Here is a 21,374-nt window from a genome sequence, read left to right on the forward strand (position 1 = left end):
ATTGAGCGCGAAAGTAATTTCACGAATTCGATATAACTTATGACTTTGTCTCCATGTCAGAATTTGAAAAAAAAAGAAAAGATCGACATTTCGCGTCCTAAGAAATGTGACATTTTGAGACCCGAATATAACATTTTTAATTCTTAATTTTTTTTCTGTATTCATGTATTTACTTCCACTGCATTTTTGTTGAGTTTATCATTTTCAATAAATATTATAATATGATGTTGGAAAAAAAATATATATATATATATTCTTATTTTTGACTTGGGTTTAGTTTGAGATGTAGGTAGAAGTATTTGTGAGTCAGTTTCCTTCTAATTCAATATTCATAACCGACCCCAATTTTAATTGAATTGATTCATTCGGATATAAATTCGGTTTTCGACTACTTGTATATTGTTTTCTATCGAATAAAAAGGATTATGTTATTTATATAAAAAAAATAATTATTTGTGATTATTTTGAAAAGGTGAATATTTTTATATATATAAAAAATATAAAGGTATTAATATATAAAGATAAAATAAATAATAATAATAAAAATCTAAAATATATTTACATTTTAGTCAATAAATTAAGTAAGGTAAAGAAGAATAGGAAAGTGCAATTTTTTTTATTAATATTATTTAAATAACTTCCAACCCAACCATGCCTACTGTAACTATTACTATTATGAAGATATAAGTAACGGCTATATAATACCGTTACTGTTATGAATATTCAGTAACGGACATAAGGAATAACCGTTACAGATAATAGTGTCTTTAATTTTATTTTTCGAATTAAGATTATCAGTAACGGTTATTATAAAAATCGTTATTGACATAAAGGAATATCAGTAACGGTTTTGGTGAGAAACCGTTACTGATATAGTATTGGTAACGGTTTTTAGTATAACCGTTACTGATATGCGTTTTGACGTTTCATCTTACAGTGGATATTAGTAACGATTTCTGAGAAAACCGTTACTAATATGACTTCAGTTAATTTTTTGTTTGGATATCAGTAACGGTTTTGATGAGAAACCGTTACTGATATAGTATTAGTAACGATTCTTAGTATATCCGTTATTGATATGCGTTTTGACGTTTCATCTTACAATGGATATCAGTAACGGTTTCTGAGAAAACCGTTACTAATATGACTTCAGTTAATTTTTTTGTGTTTGAATATCAGTAACGGTTTTGTAGAAAAACCGTTACTACTAAAATATTGGTAACGGTCCTTAGTATAACTGTTACTGATATTCGTTTTGACGTTTCATCTTACAATGAATATTAGTAACGGTTTCTAAGAAAATCGTTACTGATATGACTTCAATTAAATTTTTTTCTAAGAATATCAGTAACGGTTATAGAGGAAAACTGTTACTAATAAAGTATTTGTAACGGTTATTATTAAAACCGTTACTGATAGTTTATTTATATCAATAACGGTTTATCGAAAACCGTTACTGATTCTCTGATATAACCCGAGAGCGCGCTGCCCTCTTTCTTTTGTAGAAAAACCGTTACTACTAAAGTATTGGTAACGGTCCTTAGTATAACCATTACTAATATTCGTTTTGACGTTTCATCTTACAATGAATATTAGTAACGGTTTATAAGAAAACAGTTACTGATATGACTTCAATTAAATTTTTTTGCAAGAATATCAGTAACGGTTATAGAGGAAAACCGTTACTAATAAAGTATTTGTAACGGTTATTATAAAAACTGTTACTGATAGTTTATTTAATATTAGTAACGGTTTATCGAAAACCGTTACTGATTCTCTGATATAACCCGAGAGCGCTGCCCTCTTTCTTTTTTTTTCTTCCTTTCTTTCTTCTCTTCTTCCCTCCACGCTCCCGTTTTCTTCACTTTCGTCGCCTGTTTGTTGAAGTCGCCGCCAATAGAAGACGTCGATCATCCGCAATTAGGTAAGTTTTCTTCTCTCTGTCCCGCCTCCCGTTCAAGCTTATTTCTCTCTACCGGTTGAATCCGATCACCTCCCGCTGTCGCCGGCTGCAATCAATTAGGTAAGTTCATCTTTTTTTCATTATCTTCCTGCAATCTATTTCTCACACTATTTTTTTATTGTCTTTTGCAGAAATTTAGATTTTCACCGTTTGAACTGTTTAATCCGTTCTCCTCCGCCGTTTGAACTGTTGAATCAGGTAAGTTCATATATTTTTTTCATTATATTCTTTCAATCAGGTTACTTTTTCACAATTATGATCGAATTGGACTGTTCCAACTGTTTTGTCACAATTATGATAGAATTGCAAAACTTTGAATAGTGTGATTTGTCTTGAAAACGGGTGCTTTCTGGTTTTCAAAATGTTGATACTTCTTTCATTCATACTGCAAATTCTTTTTGAAATACTCGTTCAATCTATTTTTTTGGGAAAAAAATACCCATTCAATCTATTTGGGATAGATGGAGATGTCAATGGAACACCTTGTACGTTAAAACTCGTGAAGGTGACGAGACAGCAATTAGGGCAAATCCCCCTCTGAAGATCGCCCTAAGTGATTGGCATTATCTTCTTGATCGTCGCTTTCTCACTCCGGAGTTCAAGGTAAGTTAATTTTTTTTAAAGAGCTCGTACATTAATCATTCATTAAACACAAATCTTTTCTTATTTACAGAAAACAAGTAATGTCAATGCGCTTAATAGGTTGCGCGTTGTGTACAAGAATCATGCGGGCAACATCTTATTTTTGCAAGTCGAGAGACAAATGGTTCGTTTTATCATTGAATACAAAGTTTATACATATATATTACGTTTATATCAATTTTTAAATTTGTATAGGAGAAGACTACCGGTACATCGCCTAATTTTGCTGACTTATTTCTCCACACTCATGCAAAAAAACCAACTCTACAAGATCCAATTCCGGAGGTCCCCCTATTATTCAAGAAAAAGTGGTAAGTCATGTTTATTAGTTTCATTTATTTTATGTCTGTGAAAATGTGTAATTTGTGTTTGTAGACTGCCTTGCGAACTGCTATAGAAGAAGACCCGAGTAGGAATGATCTGTAGTTGGCTGAGTACGCGTTCAGGTTTTAGGGACATGGACAAGTCGTGGGTTTGGGCTCATGTGTCACAACTACATCTTTTAGGGCAGATGCTCGTGGGGGTTCTAGCACTCCGCGTAGTGACACGCAACAGATCCGTGAAGAAAACCGAGTTTTACTTGAGGAGATGTAGAGAATACGAGAGGAGCGTGAAACTGAGAAACTTCAATCACAGAGAGAGCGTGAAGAAACATTATTTGATTGTGAAGAAGCACAAAGGCAACGTCAATTGGAGCGTGAAGAAGCACAAAGGGAGAGACAACAATCAATACAAGAGCGTGATAAAATGCGGGATGAGATGATTGAGATGAGGGAGCAGATGAGCTTCATATTATCCCTGATTCCCGTTAACTCTCTCCCTCCACGTCCCCCCTGCTCCTCCCACCAGAGATGATTCCCCTCCCACTAGAGATGATGCTCCTCCCACTTGAATTCTGGTTAGTTTAAGGTTTATTTGGTTTTTAAAGTCTAGTTAGTTTATGGTTTATGTGCTTTTTGAAGTAGGTTAATTTATAGTTTTTGTGGATTAATGAATTGTGGATTAATGATTGTAGTTTGTGGATGATTGTTGTTTTAGATTGATGATTGTGGTTTATGGAATATATTATTATGATTATTATTATTTATATAGGTACAAATATGAAATATAAAAAAAAAATAATAATAATAGAATGATTATGTTATTTAGTAACGATTTTATATATAAGAAAACCGTTACTAATATAACTTTATCTATAACGGTTTAACAAATAAGAAAACCGTTACTGAAACTCGACCAACAACAGTAACGATTTTTAGAAACCGTTACTGAAACTCGTCCAACAACAGTAACGGTTTTATACATAAGAAAATCGTTACTAATGTAACTTTATCTATAACGGTTTTATACATAAGAAAATCGTTACTAATGTAACTTTATCTGTAACGGTTTAACATCGGCTAAAACTGTTACTGTTGTTAGGCGAGTTTTAGTAATAGTTTTCGAAAGTTGTTACTGTTATCAGAGAAGTATCAGTAACGCTCGTTTCTATAACAAATGGTAACAATTTTATTCGTCGTTACAGAAAGTGATCAGTAACGATTTTTGAGGCTTTCAGTAACGATTTTCGACCTTACTGATACCCCTTTTTCTACTAAGAAGATTCATATATTTAAAAAATTTAATTTATTATAAGTTTAATTTTAAAATATTTAAAACACATATATAAATGTAAATTTGATAACATCAACCAATTATAAACAATTTATATAAACATGTAATAATATTTAGTTACCGAATATAAAAGTTATTTATTATTTTATAAAATAGGTTTCACATTTTTTACATTAAAAATTTATAATGATTTGTTTAACTTTTTATACTTATTCTCTTGTAAAAATAGAATATAACTGAATTAGTAAGAATATATAAGTTAATTTGGGTTTAATTCAGTGTATCAGAAGTGGAGACGAGCATCATAATTAAACAACATATTTATAGGTGATTGTAATAGGATGATTCAATGACATATACCTTAATAGAGCTGCCAATTTTTGAAACGAGTATTTCAGAAATTGTTTGAATATTAGAAAGTCTGTGAACGGTTTGGATCTCCACTTCCTTCAATTATAATTTATGAAACGAGTATTTCAGAAATTGTCTGAATATTAGAAAGAGGAGTAATAAGGGAGAGAATTTGGGAGAGATAATAGGGGAGAGAATGATGTGTCATTATATCTATGGTTGTAAAAAGAATAAAAGGTAAGGAGAGAAGAAAAATAAATTTTGTTATTTGTTTGGCCAATCAGATTACGCCACGTCATTCTCTCTCCAATTCTCTCTCCAATTCCTCTCCCAATCATTTCTCTATTAGAAATTCGACAACTCTATTAATATTTTGTTTAATAATTTTGATGGAAACAAACAAATCCACGACAACTGGATCATTCGGTTATTAACTTATTAGTGAAACAAGCAATCTCTAATTCTCATTTCTCACCAAAAGAATACACGTCGTTATAATATAATGATAAATATTTCCGTCTGTCACGGAAATGACCCGGGTTTGATTCCCAACAAAGACGTTAATACTTTCTTATTATTTTCACCAAAATTAGTGTATTATGATATGTATTAATAACCAATTCATAACTAAGACTACAAAAATGAACATCATAAAAAGATCTAAACAAATATCAACATATTAAATCCAAAATAAAAAATCTCAAATCTTCGATATTAATTATTTGTTTCATCATTCAGGGGTTATGGTTGTGGGTTGTCATGCTAGCTCTCTCCTTTATTAAAAAAAAATCATTTTATGAAGAGCGATTTGATTAAACCAAATTAACTTATTAAGGAAAATAAATAAATTCTTATTTTCACCAAAATGGTAACAAGTCGTTGTAGTATAGTGGTAAGTATTCCTGCCTGTCACGCGGATGACCCGGGTTCGATCCCCGGCAATGGCGTTAACATTTTGTTTAATATTTTGATGGAAACAAACAAATCCGAGAACATCATAAAAAGATCTAAACAAATATCAACATATTAAATTCAAAGTAGAAAATCTCAAATCTTCGATATTTTTTTCTTTCATTATTCGGGAGGTCGTGACTGTGGGGTGTCATGCTAGCTCTCCTTTATTCTAAAAAAAAATCATTTTATGAGACCGATTTGATTAAACCCAAATTAAATTATTAGGGAAAACAAACAAATTCTTTATTTTCACCAAAAAAATAACAAGTTATTGTAGTATTGTGGTAAGTATTCCCGTCTATCACGCGGTTGACCCGGGTTCGATCCCTGCCAAAATGAGAGTATTATGATATATAGTAATAACCAATTAATAACTAAGACTACAAAAATGAACATTATAAAGAGATCTAAACAAATATCAACATATAAAATCCAAAGTAGAAAATCTCAAATCTTCGATATTTATTTTTTCTTTCATCAAACTTAATCATTTTATGAAGACCGATTTGATTAAGCAAGTCCAAATTAACTTATTAGGGAAAACTAACAGATTCTTATTTTCAAAAAAAAAAAACAAGTCGTTGTAGTATAGTGGTAAGCATTCCCGCCTGTCACGCGAGTGACTCGAGTTCGATCCCCGGTAACAACGTTAACATTTTGGATCAGGTCATTTAAATATTAACTTATTAGTGAAACACACAATCTCTTATTCTCATTTCTTACCAAAAAAATATATGTCGTTATAGTATAGTGATAAGTATTCACGACGCGAATGACCCGGGTTCGATCCCCATTAATGACGTAATACTTTCTTAATATTATCACCTAAATGAGTGTATTATGATATGTAGTAATAACCAATTCATATATTTTGGTTAATAATGTGATGAAAACAAACATGACCTGGGAAAACCATAGAAAACATGACTTATTTGAATAACCCGGTGAACTACCAATTGTAGAAGTAGGATCCTTGACAAACAATAAGCACTTAACATTGGATCCGAATCAAAATGACATAAAAAGTATTTTTCAAAACCTAGCATTAAGAACGTTACGATGTTATATGAGAGGAATTGAGAAAAACTCGTGATTCGTGTGAAAGGAAAGATATGTTTATGATATAGTTCAAGAAATAGTCGTCTAATTTTCTTACGTCTTCGTTCTTTCTAATTAATGAACTTAAAGAATAGTGTTGAACGCCGTGTAACATCATATTTAACTAACAAAGCCCACCGCCCGCATTACAATTTGTGAATAATTTGATGGAAACAAACAAGCCAGCAATTTGCTGAGCTGAGCTGGGATTTGTGATTATTAACTTATGAATTATAAAGGAAACCGTAATGAATTTAGTTTGGTCGATTCTATTTGATATTCGGTTTTGTTTGTGAACGGTTTCGGTTCGGTTTGAACGGGTTGATAGGTTTACTTACACCCTTACCCCTTACCACACATGCACCAAAAATCAGAAAAATAAAAAATAATAGCACCAACAAATGTTTGATCCCTAAGTCATTATATGTGTTAAATATAAATTAACCAATTAAACTATATTATCTACATATATAATGATGCTTAATTTTTAAAGTGTCTGGATTGCCGGGTCGAGAGCTGTGATTAATTTGGATATATATGTCATAGTAAAACGGTTAAAAATAAAACTAAAAGTGCTATAGGTATGGTTCGAACTTGCAACCTAACAAAACAAGTACAATCCTTTAACCAACTAAACTAATAACACTTTATAATTTAAATTCAACACTAAATTTGATGAACGCGGACCAACTAAACTAATAACCAACATTTTAACATATAAGTTCAACTTTTTAACTAACTAATCTCTCTATATATAATGATGCTTAATTTTTAAAGTGTCTGGATTGTTGGGTCGAGAGCCGTGATTAATTTGGATATATATATGTGAGAGTTAATGGATACTTGAGTCGGATTGTGGGTTGACCCGCCCATAAACTTAAAACGGTTAAAATTTAAAAATGTTATAGGTATGATTCAAACTTGCAACCTAACAAAACAAGTACAATCCTTTAACCAACTAGACTAATAACACTTTATATTTTAAATTCAACACCAAATTTGATGAACGTGAAACATTTTAACAATATAAATTCAACTTTTTAACTAACTAATATATATATATATATATAATGATGCTTAATTTTTAAAGTGTCCGGATTGCCGGGTCGAGAGTTGTGGTTAATTTGGATATATATGTGAGAGTAAATTGATACTTGATTCGGATTGTGGGTTGACCTGCCCATAAATTTAAAACGGATATAAATAAAATTAAAAATGATATAAGTATGGTTCAAACTTGCAACCTAACGAAACAAGTATAACCCTTTAACCAACTAAGTTAATAACAATTTATATTTTAAATTCAACACCAAATTTGATGAACGCGGTAGTTCATCAATAGTTTTTAATCGGTCATAATTCTTTTTTGACTTTACGCTATAGATTTCACTATTATTAGTGAGCAATAATGGAAGAATTCCGTCATATTTATAGAGATAGGGAACATAATTCATATGGATATAGAAAGTCTCGTCTGAGCTACTTTAACGGTAGTCTTTACATTTTTTCTTTCACTCGTAGTATGGGGAAGAAGTGGACTCTAGATGTGAAACTAAATGAGTTGAAGAATTAAACTGTATCAATTATTTTAAAGATCATTCTGCAATGTGAGAGTAATTGGATACTTGAGTCGGATTGAGGGTTGACCCGCCCATAAACTTAAAACGGTTAAAAATAAAATTAAAAATGCTATCACATTTTTACCGTGATATTTTTTTTTCAAGATTTTTTATATTATTACTCGTGAAAATGCACGGGATAAATGCTAATTTTGTTAAAAATATTAAAAATTTATTATATTTATTTAGTAGAACATAAGATAAGATTTTTTTTGGTTTAGGGCATCATAATATTATGGTAGGAACACTCTTGACCGTGGATATAAAATAGAGTATATGTTTCCTGAAGAAAAATTGATAATTTGTTGGATGGATTTTGATTATTAAAAAAGATAAATATATATATATATATATATATATATTTAAAGTTGATGAATTTCTAATAAAAACCATTTTGGTGGATTTTTATTCTCTTCTATTTGATTAAAATGATTCCAAAAATCTTATCACAAGACATTATCCAAACTATTATGTTTGAACTTTATTAAATAATTGGAATCTTACCTATATAAATAGAAAAATGATAAGGAGTGCTACGTTAGGACAACGACCTCCAGCGACGTCCCACCTGACAGCCATGGTAGAAAAAAAACCACGGCGGACTAAATTAAAATAAAACATATTTTTTAATCCGTCCCTCTCTTTCTCACTCTCTCCATTTTTGATTTATGAGTCGAAATCGTTCGTCTTCCTTCTTCTGCGACTTTTGCTTTTTTCTTCCTTCTTTTTTACGCGATTTCGAACTTCAGCGACTTCTTCTTTCTTCTTCTGCTACTTCGGTGATTTCTTTTTTCTTTCAAGCTTCGAAAATGGTAAGCCCTTAAATCAAATGGTGAACAACAATTAACAAAAAACGAAAACCCTAAAATCGTTTTACTTATACTTTTTAGGAGAATCAGTTTCTTTCAACTACATCCAATTTCAACACTTACAGAAGGTAAGTTCCCGAACATGATTATCCTATAGTTAGGGTTTTCCCAAATATTTCCATGTTTGGGAACTTGATTTAATATTTGGAAACTGTTTTTATTTCTGTTTCTGGTTTCTGTATCTGAGTTAGGAGATTTGAAGACATTATATAGTAAATACAGCTAGTAGAGTGTCATAGTAAACCTCATTTGAAATTAGGTTTAGGGTTTAGAGAATTTTGATTTGTTTTCCAATAAAAATAAGAAATCATTGAATTTGTAAGGTACTATAATTTTTTTATTTGGTTAAAAGTTATAGTGTGTAATTACATGTTAATGATAGTAACAAAACTGAGTTACAGTGGAATAAACTGAGTTTAAGATTCTCCACTGTAACTGAGTTGCAAATCTGACCAAAGTTATATAGATTTGTAAATCTGGCCAAAATACATTTTCAGTTATATAGGATTTTCAGTTATATAGATTTACAAATCTGGCCAAAATTACATTTTCAGTTATATAAATCTATAATGACACCAACATTGAATTTGCAATTCTAGAAAATTTTCAAAAATGTTACATTTTCAGTTATATCATCAAACATTTTCAGAAATGTTAGATTTTAACTATTATCGAAAATGATAAATTTTGGTAATTTTCAGAAATGACCCTAACATGGCCATGTTGGGAACCAATTGGTCTAGAACATGGTCATGTTAAGGAAGAAATTTTCCAGAACATGCTCATATTCTCGAAATTTACGATCATGTTCTAGACAAAATTTATCACTCAAATTTAACTGCTTCTTGATCTTTTCAAACTTAAAATTTGATCATGTTTTCTTTATGATCTTGGATCCTTCTTCTTTATGACATGTATCATGTTACTCATAATGATGATTATAAGAGTGATTACTAATTGACTGAAGCAGAAGAGCATTTGAATTCGATACTTGTTATCATACTGTTAGTTCCTTATTGATTTGCTTCATTCATAGGTACACAATTCTGGTTTTTGTTTAGTAATTTGTATATGGCTGGTGGTGGGCATATATCGATGTTATAATGTAAATCAGGTGGACTTAACGAAGAGGGGGCTTAGTTGTAGAAGATAAAGAGATATTAGAGAAAACAGAACCGATTAAAAGGAAGAACTATGAGAATTTGTCGAACATTCCGGTGTTATGAAAAGAATGAAAGAATGTATTATCTAAAATAGATAGGTTAAAAGAAATAAGGCTAGCTATTTTTACTTTACAATTTAAATATTTGATATGATACTCAATCAACTTAATCGATGATGGTACTTCATGGCTAACTTTTTAAAAAGTTTATTTTCTTGGAAGTTACTGCAACTAATATAGTCAATAAAATGTCATAAATAATTCATATGGCCTAAATATAAAAGTTTATTTCCTAGAAAATACTGGGACAACTAACAATACTTTTCCTAATTATTTTTCCTAATTATATGTCATAATAAAATTTTGTGAAGAGGAGATCTTTTATAAATTATATAGCACTAAAAGGCACCTATTCTAATCTCATAAAAAAAAAAATGGGTAGATTGGAGTCATTAGACAATGGACAGTAAATAAGCTTAGAATTATTTTTTTCAAATAGAAAATGAATTCAAAGAGGCTGATATTGTAACTTATGATTGGTTAGGTTATAATTTAAGAGAAAAGATTAGGGGAGGGAAATTGGGAGAGGAAATTTTAAAGGAAATGACGTGGCGCATTCTGATTGGTCTAAAAAATAACAAAATTTCTCTATCTTCTCTCTTCTCACTTTTTATCCTTTTTCCAACCAGTGATATAATGACACATCATTCCCTCCCCATTCTCTCTCAAATTCCCTCACCTACATACAAAATAAGGAAAAGGGCTGACTAACAGATAATTCATTTTTTGTTTTGTTTTAGAAGCTAGCATTATTACATTGACAAATAAATTTTATGTAATTTCTCTTAATAAAAAGAAAAGTGTTCTAATGGATATTATATATATCTCAGTAAACACTAATTGTTAAGGAAAGATGAATTAAAATACTTTATTATACTAAACATTGTATTTGGTAATGAATATCACAATAATAATAAAATATTATATATAAATATTATTTATTAAAAAATACAAATAATAGTTTTCCTTGTGTATATATTAATGTGAGGATGTTTTAGGTTTATTTTACAACTAGGGTTCTAAAATATGAGAAAAACAAACAAATCAACCTAACCCTACTTTGTGGTCCACTTTGCAAGTGTTTTATAATGTATTAAAAAGATAGGAAAATTTAATAAATTAAATGAAAATAATAATACATAAGCCTAATTGTGGCATGTGAGTTTGTGGTCTACATTACCTTTTATAATTTAAGAAAACATTAATAATCATTTCTTATACTAATTTTAAATTCAAATATAGTATTAGTCCATTCTTTATTTAACCCTCAAATTTTATTATGTCCTTTGTCTTCTATTTTTTTTCATTGATTTGTGACTTATAACTTGTAATTAATTTGTAACCAATTATTACTTTCTTATCTTTCACTTTTATTAATTTTGAGGTTTTTACTTCTTTTTTAAATATTGTTTTTATTTAGATTGTATCTTTTAAATGTTTTTTTATTAGTTTGAATTATTTATTATGTGTTTATTATAATCTTAATTAACTATTTTTATTAAAAGTATACTTTTACACATGAATATTTTAAATTGGTCCCTTTAAGTATAGTTTTGAAAAATTATCTTTGAAACTAAGAATCCCTAAAACAAATAAATAAATTTAGGAACATTTAAAAAATAGTTTAAGGACTTGTTATGAATTTTCTATATTTTATTTGAGTTGGGATTTTAGTTAGATTTGGACTTCACATGGATTAAGGGTTGACTTAATTATTGCATGATAGGTTTTTTTAGATTATTTATTTAATTGGTGAAATTCAATTGTTAGAATTAGAGGTGTCGGGAATGGTTTGATTTCTTACCTAACTATCTTATAGTATATCAATTTACAAATTATTGATATCTAGTTATCAATTTAATAATTATGAATAAAATAACATATTAGATAGTTTAAGTGGTAAGTATATTACTCAATATATCAAATGTTACTGATTTGAAAGTTTAATCAATAAATAATTATTCTAGTTAAATGTAGTTTCATGAAACAAAACTAGTTTTAGAAGAAACCAAACAAGATTCTTTCCTAAATTAAATATAATTGGATCTACTATTAATTCATCACACATCATTGTTAAATGAAACATCCAAGAATTGCATGGTGTAATGAAAAAAAAATGTTTTTCATATGAATAAAGTAAATATAAAAATGTTGTTTCAAAATAATTAATAATTTTTTCTTTTAAATATAATTGATTTATTTTTAAATTGAAAAAATTAGCATGATACCACAATTATAATTTTCATTTTTTAAATAAAATTTATTTATTAAAAAAAGTTAACACAATTACCAATCATCATTTATTATTTTAATTTAAAATATTTTTAGTAAAATTAAAACTTAAGATATATAATAATTTTTTTTATCCTATTAAAGGTTTTTTCAATTAAACTATCTTAATTTTTTAATGACTTCTAACTTGTTTAGAAAAAACTATTAAAGTTTGAATAAATAAACAAATTAAAAATATCTTAGGCAGAATAACAAAATCTTATTTTATTTTAAGAAGACAACTAACTTGCTTTTGGCCTAAAGTGAAGATTATAAAATATTAAGTTAATTTAATTTATATGATTGTGATAACAAAAATACAAAATATAGAAAATATTGCAATTAGTTACATTTTCTAGCTCCTAAGTCCTATATAACTTATAAGCCAAACAAAAGTGAACAATTATTACAATGGTCCCATTTAAATATTTATATATATTTTTATTTGAATCTATCAGAAAATTAATATATTTTTATATTCATAACTTTTATAGTGAAGTGTTTTCAAATTAGGTCATATGATTTGAAATATGAACATGTAAACAAGTTATTTGACATTTCAATACTGATCCTCAAATACAATATGTATATATATTTTAATTTGTTGAGGTTAGGTTTTATTTTTTCTTTGTATTTTTAGGTAATTATGGATAAAATAAAAACAATGAAAGATGACAATGTTTTGTATTATCAAATTGAATTGGATGATAAAAATATGTAAATTTACATGTTTTCAAATATTATATATATTTTCAGTTAATTTATATATATAGTGTTTGATCTTGAGCAAATATAAGAAATAATATAAATATATATCATTTTCCTCTCGTCTCTCTTTATAACAAAAATTTAAAAAATAAATTTGGAAAGTTACAGTCTTCATGCCCGTTCAATATTTGTTTAGAATTGGAAGGAGCATTATTTATCTTTATATCTCTCAAATTTGAATTGATGTTGAGTTTATTCGGCACAACATTTTATTTAGTTGGATCCGATTTATTGTCTCGGATAATTGTAATTCGAATAATACTCTTAATTTTTGGTGGATCGTCGACAACTTATACATTTAGTCGTGTTGATGATCATTTTCTCGAATTTGTGTTTCTCGAATTTGTGTTTCTTTGCAATAAAAAAATGGTGTTATCAGATTTTAGTGTTATTTTTTTATTTTTCTAATAAATAACTTTTGAAATTTATCTTTCATTTAAAAATCATTTTATAAATATTCTCTAATAATTTACCCGAGTTTCTCGTTTTGACTATATTTTTAGATTATCAGTAACAATGACAAAGACAATTTTAGGATTCAAAGTTAGGGTGGACTTAAAAAAATTAACGAAAAAATTCAGATAAAATAAATAAATAAAAATAAATTTTATTATTTTTTAATAATTAGATAAATAAAGAATGAATTATATTAATTTTTTAAAGACATTAAAAATTAATGTCACATTTTTTATTTTATTTTTCGGAATGGGCTGATCCCTACATAGAATCGCCCATCTAGATGGGATATTTGAGGAGATGACTCTAAAAAAGGGGTAATTGCGGAAAGTGCAAAGGTTAAAAAAAAAGCGCTGGTGACCCCTTTTACTGTTTTTGGACGATTTTGCCCATGTCGGAGGTTGCGTGACGCAACCGGAATTGCGAGATTTTTTTTCGTAAAAAAAATTCATAATTAAATTTTTTTGAAAAATAAAAAAATAAAAAATTGCGTCACGCAACCTCAGTGATCCTTCCCTTTCCAAATTGCGTCACACTATCCGCTATTAGGGTGATCATTTCCTCAAATTTCCTACGAATTAGTTATTATTTGGCTGAGTTTTTTCAACGTTCCTTTCCAATTTTTGGTCAAAGACAAAATTTACTATCTGAACATCAATAAGTCTTTATAGTCATCCAAAAATTTGAATGATTGGGGATGATTTTTATTACAATTTTAATATTTGTAAATCTATATTTAACCTAATATTTTATTATTGATAAGGAAGCTTATAAATACTAAAAGCAAGAAAAATAATAAAATTGACAGGCTGACTACACGTTGATTTGCTCTCATTGCCTCTCAAATCTCACCTCTCTCTGCGCGCAGATAGATTTATAGAGAGAGAAGCCAGCGTGCCTAGAGAGGAAAAAAGCAAGCGGAGGACGACGAAGAAGAACAAGACAAAGACATTACAGGCCATCGTTGTCTGTTCATTCTCTCAATCACTTCTCTTCAATCGTATATGTATTCTTCTTCTTTTTGCCTAAACCAACTTCCAATCCTCACCAGATTCATTCCCAAAATCTTCTTCGGGGCTTTGAGCCCCGGAAACAAACAAGTATCTTTGACTAAACCAAAGCTTCTTATTGTCTATTATTTGTTGGGTTCTCGTCGGGTTAAACTTTCCCGGGAAAATGTACTCAGCGATTCATTCACTTCCATTAGACATCGTTGTTCATGGAGGTTACCAGGGTTCGCTTGATGGAACTAATTTACAAGGAGACCCTTGTTTGGTATTGACAACGGATCCAAAACCTCGTCTTCGGTGGACGGCTGAGCTCCATGAGAGATTCATTGATGCTGTCACTCAGCTCGGCGGACCCGACAGTGAGTTCTCTTTCAAGTTGTGTAGATTTGCCAAAAAATTCTATTTTTGCTACACCCTTTCTCACTGTTGACTCGATTATGATTTAGTATAAAAAACTCAGTCCAAATTGTATTGGCTTACCAATGAAATAAATATATGAAAAACTCAATTAAGTGCTCTACCAACCACTTTCCTAAGTAAATTATTTGTGATATCATGATATGTAACATATCACCAATCAACAACAATACTAGGGGATTGGAACCTAGAACTATTAGTTAGATTCCTTTTCTGTTTGTTAGGATATTATCTTATATGGAAACTAATTCAATATCAATTTTTCATTCAAAACCACCTTAAAATGTAATAAAAGTCTACTTGAAAGAAGATTTCATTCATTTAACCATTACCCTTTAGAGTTTGTAGTAGATAATGAGGAAAAGCTGCTTCAACTTCAACTTAACAACAATATCATAATAGTTCACTAGGATAGCTCAAGTGGAAATAGTCTTGTCTAAGAGACAAATGTCTCAAGTTTGATTCTCACTAAGAACGCCTTAAGTTGAAGTGGAGGTCGAGAAGAACTGTCATTCCGTTCTCTTTCAAAGACAAATATGAAGACTGAAATTGTAGATGAGGATGATTTTGATGGCTTGTTCACATATGCTAGGAGGATTGATAAATATTATTTTTCTAGGGAAAGAAGGATATGAGTAAACAAAGAGTAGAGGATGAGAAACTGGAAGAAAGATATAAAACCAAGAGAGAATGGGGATGAGATAAAGAATGTTTCCTTTGATACAATGATCTAATGACAATCTATATTATAAATAGTAGTAGCTATTGTAGTTCTAATAGAACTCTCAAGAACTTGTATGATATAGGATTATTTGAGTTAATTCAGATTGTTTGAGAATGATATTATTGCAACTGTAATAAAACTCTAAGGGGTTGTTTGATTATTTGAAATGATATTGTTGATGAGAAAACAGATTATTTAGGTCAAATGACCAAAAACTTATTATTCGATATTTAAAAAATGTCATAACAAATTAAGGTAAGGTTATTGTGATATTTTAATTGATGATTTGATAAAAAAAATTGTTGGGATGCTGTTTATTTTATCAAACAAGCCCTTGCTATTCTAACTCTAATAATTCTAATCACATATGTATTCTATTCGACTATACTTGTATGCCTAACAACAAAAATTGTTATCCTTATATAAATGGCTGTAATCTTCTGATCATGCGTGTTCTCTGATCCACCCTTGTATATCCTAAAATAAATATTGTATTTGAAATTCACTGTTGCAATTTCTTAACTCATTTTGAAATCTAAACACTTTTAAAGTTTGATGCTATTATGATTAAGATAATATTACTCAAATTTGTGTTTTACTCTTGGACTCAATTTTTCTCTGCACATTCTGTAGAGAAGATGCTCATCTATATAGTCCCTATTTGGTTAGAGCAAATTGAGCAGGTTTCTCATTTGGAACTGTATCCATATGAGACACCATTTGTTATGTTGATGTAAACCTACATTAATCTATTGTGAAAAGGAAGGTTGACTCGTGAGTTAAAGTGTTTTGCTAATTTTTGTCTATGGATTTAGTCGCTTATGGTTTTTTGGGATGCTCTTGATTGCTTTTAATTTTTTGCCGATATCTATTGTACTTTTTATCGAGCTATTTTATCCGGAAGTCCCTATTATATAATGAAAAACTAATTTTTATTTCTTAAGTATTGCAGAAGCAACGCCAAAAACCATTATGAGAACAATGGGAGTCAAAGGTCTCACTCTTTATCACTTGAAGTCACATCTTCAGGTTAATCACTCTCTTTTCAGCTGTTTGTTTTCTTTTTTCCCTTTTTTTTAATCATAAACTTAATTCTACATTACAACACATGCTAAACAATGAGCTCATTAAATTCCTTAATATTGAAATACCTCATGTTGCAGAAATATCGGTTGGGAAAGCAAGTCTGCAAGGATTTGCCAGACAACTCCAAAGATGGTAAAAACTTGATTGCTGTTCTAGACTTGTAATTTTGTCCCACTGATTTCAAAAGCGACTTATTTATTTATTTTTTATGTTTCTCTTTGAATCTAAAAAACACACTCAAGGTTATGTTTGGTTCTTCTGGAATTAGAATTTAAAGTAGTAGTCCAATTACAATTCCTGTATTTGTTTTTTTGATTAACTTAAAATAATGATTTAAACTATAACTGCAATGAAATTGAATGTATATGATTTTAAAGTTTCATCCTTACCAATTTTGAATTGCAATTCTATGATTTCTCCAAAAATAAGAATTGTGAATTGTAATTAAATTCTAATTCCAATTATACACATTCAAAGATAACCTAATAAAAATATCACATGTGTTTGCAGCATCTTGCGCAGCAGAGAGTGTAGACAACACAGGTTCATGCACACCAACTTCATCGAAAATTGCTCAAGAGTTAAACGAGTATGTCATTTACATCTTTGTAGAAAATATCTTAAAAGTTATAAGGACTTTAGTTGACTGAATGTTAGTAAATCTTTATTGTTCCTGCACTTGCTTGGTTTTCGTCTTTCTCATAGAGGGCACCAGGTTACTGAAGCTTTGAGAGTACAAATGGAAATCCAGCGTAGACTCCATGAGCAACTTGAGGTTAGCTTTGTTTGCAGAAATTTTACCTTCATTTTTGATCTACTTTTCTTCACTAAAAAAATGATATAGCATCAGAGTAGAGAGTTAATTAAAAATATTGTCCTATTTTCATATGGCAACCCCAATCATCTATTAAAATATTATAGTAAGGACATGTTCGAATAAGTTAATTTTCAAAAAGCTCGGGTCAAATTATTAACCAAAATATTAATGCCGTTGCTAGGCATTTAACCCGAGTGGTGGAGGTTAGTTGAATATGGTGCTACACGGCTTTTCATGTCGAATAAGTTTTTCAAAGACTTTTCATGTCATTCCGATTTTGGTCCGATTCGGATGCAATGTTATTGTTTGTCAAGGATCCTACTTCTACAATTGGTAGTTCAACGGGTTATTCAAATAAGTCTTGTTTTTCGTGGTCTAGTTTGTTTCCATCAAATTATTAACCAAAATGAAAAACGCCGTTGCCGGGGATCGAACCCGGGTCACCCGCGTGACAGGCGGGAATACTTACCACTATACTACAACGACTCGTTATTCTTTAGGTGAGAATAAAAGCTTGTTTGTTTAACTCATAAGTTAATTTTCAAAAATCGGGCTTACCATGTTAAACCAAAATGTTATCGCCGTTGCCGGGGATTGAAACAAGATCACCCGTGTGACAGGCGGGAATACTTACCACTATACTACAACAACTCGTTATTCTTTAGGTGAGAATAAAAGCTTGTTTGTTTCACTCATAAGTTAATTTTCAAAAACCGGGCTCACCGTGTTAAACCAAAATGTTATCGCCGTTGCCGGGGATCGAACCCGGGTCACCCGCGTGACAGGCGGGAATACTTACCACTATACTACAACGACTTGTTATTCTTTTCATGAGAATAAGAGCTTGTTTTTTCACTAATATGTTAATAATCACAATTCCCGACTCATCATGGGTTTGTTTGTTTCCATCAAATTATTAACCAAAATGTTAACGCGGGCTGTGAATTTTGTTAGTTGAATATGATGTTACACTAGTCTTGAAGTTCATTAATTAGAAAGAACGAAGATGTAAAAAAATTAGACGACTCTTTCTTAAACTGTATCATAAACAAATCTTTCCCTTCACACCAATCACGAGTTTTTCGCCATTCCTCTCATATATCGTCGTAACGTCCTTAATGCTAGGTTTTGAAAAAGACGTTTCATGTCATTCCGATTTCGGTCTAATTCGGATCCAATGTTAAGTGCTTATTGTTGGTTAAGGATCCTACTTCTCCAATTCGTAGTTGAATATGATGTTACACTAGTCTTGAAGTTCATTAATTAGAAAGAACGAAGACGTAAAAAAATTAGACGACTCTTTCTTAAACTGTATCATAAACAGACCTTTCCCATCACACCAATCACGAGTTTTTCGCCATTCCTCTCATATATCGTCGTAACGTCCTTAATGCTAGGTTTTGGTCTGTTTCGGATCCAATGTTAAGTGCTTATTGTTTTGTTAAGGATCCTACTTCTCCAGTTCGTAGTCCGCCGGGTTATTCAAATAAGTCTTGTTTTCTATGGTCTAGTTTGTTTCCATCAAATTATTAACCAAAATGTAAACGCCATTGTCGGGATCGAACCTGGGTGACAGGCGGGAATACTTATCACTATACTACAACGACTTGTTATTCTTTAACGACTTGTTATTCTTTAGGTGAGAATAAAAGCTTGTTTGTTTTACTCATAAGTACAGGCGGGAATACTTACCACTATACTACAACGACTTGTTATTCTTTTCGTTAGAATAAGAGCTTGTGTTTTCACTAATAAGTTAATAATCACAATTCCCGGCTTATCGTGGGCTTGTTTGTTTCCATCAAATTATTAACCAAAATGTTAACGCGGGCGGTGGGTTTTGTTAGTTGAATATGATGTTACACGGCGTTCAACACTAGTCTTGAACTTCATTATATAGAAAGAACAAAGACGTAAGGAAATTAGACGACTCTTTCTTGATCTATATCATAAACAGATCTTTCCCTTCATACTAATCACAAGTTTTTCTTCATTCCTCTCCTATATCGTCGTAACATCCTTAATGCTAAGTTTTGAAAAAAACTTTAATTGTCATTCAGATTTTGGTCCGATTTGGATCAGTCCGTTGTTTCCTTTTTTTTCCACACCCTTTCCTTGAAATGAGAAAGAAGATGGTACACTTAAGATGGACTTGTTATTGTTTTGGTGAGAATAAAAAGCAATTTTCAAACCGGTTCACCTTGGTTCACCTTGGTGATAAGCGAGAATTTATCATTCAATTTTTTGAAAATGTTGATGAATGTTACTATTGATTCTTAATTTTCTTTTTTTACTACTTTTCTGTAATGTTTCTAAAAAATTTTAGCTGTCTGATTTTATTGAACTCTCCTGATAAGGAAAGGAATCTCATTCTGCATTTTTGTTTTCTTCCTCTCTTTGTGATTATGTGGGAATCAGGTTCAACGACACCTCCAACTTCGGATCGAAGCACAGGGAAAATATTTGCAGTCGATTCTTGAGAAAGCTTGCAAAGCTATAACAGAGTCTTCGTCGTGCGCCAGTATTGAAGCTGCCCAAGAAGAACTCTCCGGATTAGCCATCAAGGTTTCAAATAACTACTGTAATGACATGTTCCCATCTGACCTCAAAAGAATGGTTTCACCTTCAGAACTGACTGCAGCTCTAGAAAGCAAGAAAAATGTTCCAAACATTCCTGTCCGCTTCAGCGACTGTTCAGTTGAAAGCTCCATAACCTCAAACGACAGTCTCCTTTCACCAATGGGGGCTGCCACCACAGTCTCAGTGAAGAAGAGAATGAGGCCCGTGTTTGGGGAGGGTGAAATGCAGATGGGATGGCTGATGAGTAACACTGGCTGAGAAAACCAACCCTTTCGGAGCCTTGTTGTTTTCTTTTCTTTCCAAAATTACCAGAAAGTTACCAAACTGCTGTTTAAGTTGGTTTTGTATATTACATAAGTAAATGGATTAGTGATTCAGCTTATTTGCCTCTCAACCATCTTAATTGTTAATCAATTCGATTGATAGTACAAAGCTATCACTTAGTGTGTTTATACATTTAATCGCTCTAAATTAATGCGAGTCCACCGCCATGTGTGAACTGTATTGAGATTGTGTTCACTGGTGTGTGGACATATTGAGGTAATGTTTCATTCCATTGATATCAGCCAAAATATTGAGATTTCAATATTCATAGTTTTAGTCCGGTTTGTAATACCTTGACAGTCCTTTTAAACTGATTCTCAACAAGAACTTCAAATTCTGTAAAAGTTTAGAGTACATATCAAATTTGCATCCCATTTGAGGAAGTTGGGTTTAGAACAAAGTTATAGTTCGGTTAGATTGAATAGACGGAGGTTCAAACAATGTCTAAATCCTCCTCGTCTCTCAATCGACTTCTATGCTTCACTGGATTATTTGAGTTTTTATTTCCTCGTCTCTTGCCTCAACTCGTTTAAAGTTTATGAACAGAGAAAACATTGGTAATTCCTTCCACGTGAATTCTTCAATTTGT

At 30.6% G+C, this 21,374-nt stretch overlaps 1 protein-coding gene and 3 non-coding genes across 4 annotated transcripts; 2 read left to right on the plus strand and 2 right to left on the minus strand.

The window, feature by feature from the left end:
- The first annotated feature begins 5,445 nt into the window (after positions 1–5,445).
- TRNAD-GUC lies at positions 5,446–5,517 on the plus strand. Its single transcript has one exon. It is a non-coding gene; the product is annotated as a tRNA-Asp (tRNA).
- Positions 5,518–14,673: 9,156 nt separating this feature from the next.
- LOC124937939 (protein PHR1-LIKE 2) lies at positions 14,674–20,855 on the plus strand. The gene is made up of 6 exons (XM_047478277.1): positions 14,674–15,196; positions 16,931–17,007; positions 17,142–17,196; positions 17,575–17,653; positions 17,770–17,839; positions 20,300–20,855. The coding sequence occupies exons 1-6, from the start codon at positions 15,004–15,006 to the stop codon at positions 20,717–20,719; spliced, it is 894 nt and encodes a 297-aa protein (XP_047334233.1). The 5' UTR covers positions 14,674–15,003; the 3' UTR covers positions 20,720–20,855.
- TRNAD-GUC lies at positions 18,296–18,367 on the minus strand. The gene has a single exon. It is a non-coding gene; the product is annotated as a tRNA-Asp (tRNA).
- On the minus strand, positions 18,626–18,697 carry TRNAD-GUC. The gene has a single exon. It is a non-coding gene; the product is annotated as a tRNA-Asp (tRNA).
- Positions 20,856–21,374: the final 519 nt, after the last annotated feature.

The sequence above is a fragment of the Impatiens glandulifera genome, chromosome 5, assembly GCF_907164915.1.
Source record: "Impatiens glandulifera chromosome 5, dImpGla2.1, whole genome shotgun sequence".
Taxonomy (NCBI): Eukaryota; Viridiplantae; Streptophyta; class Magnoliopsida; order Ericales; family Balsaminaceae; genus Impatiens; species Impatiens glandulifera.

Excerpts from the sequence above, each read along its gene's own strand:
- LOC124937939 (XM_047478277.1), top strand. The coding sequence starts at position 15,004 with ATGTACTCAGCGATTCATTCACTTCCATTAGACATCGTTGTTCATGGA. Across the intron at positions 17,197-17,574 it reads GCCAGACAACTCCAAAGATG|CATCTTGCGCAGCAGAGAGT; the intron begins GTAAAAACTTGA and ends ATGTGTTTGCAG. Across the intron at positions 17,654-17,769 it reads ATTGCTCAAGAGTTAAACGA|AGGGCACCAGGTTACTGAAG; the intron begins GTATGTCATTTA and ends TCTTTCTCATAG.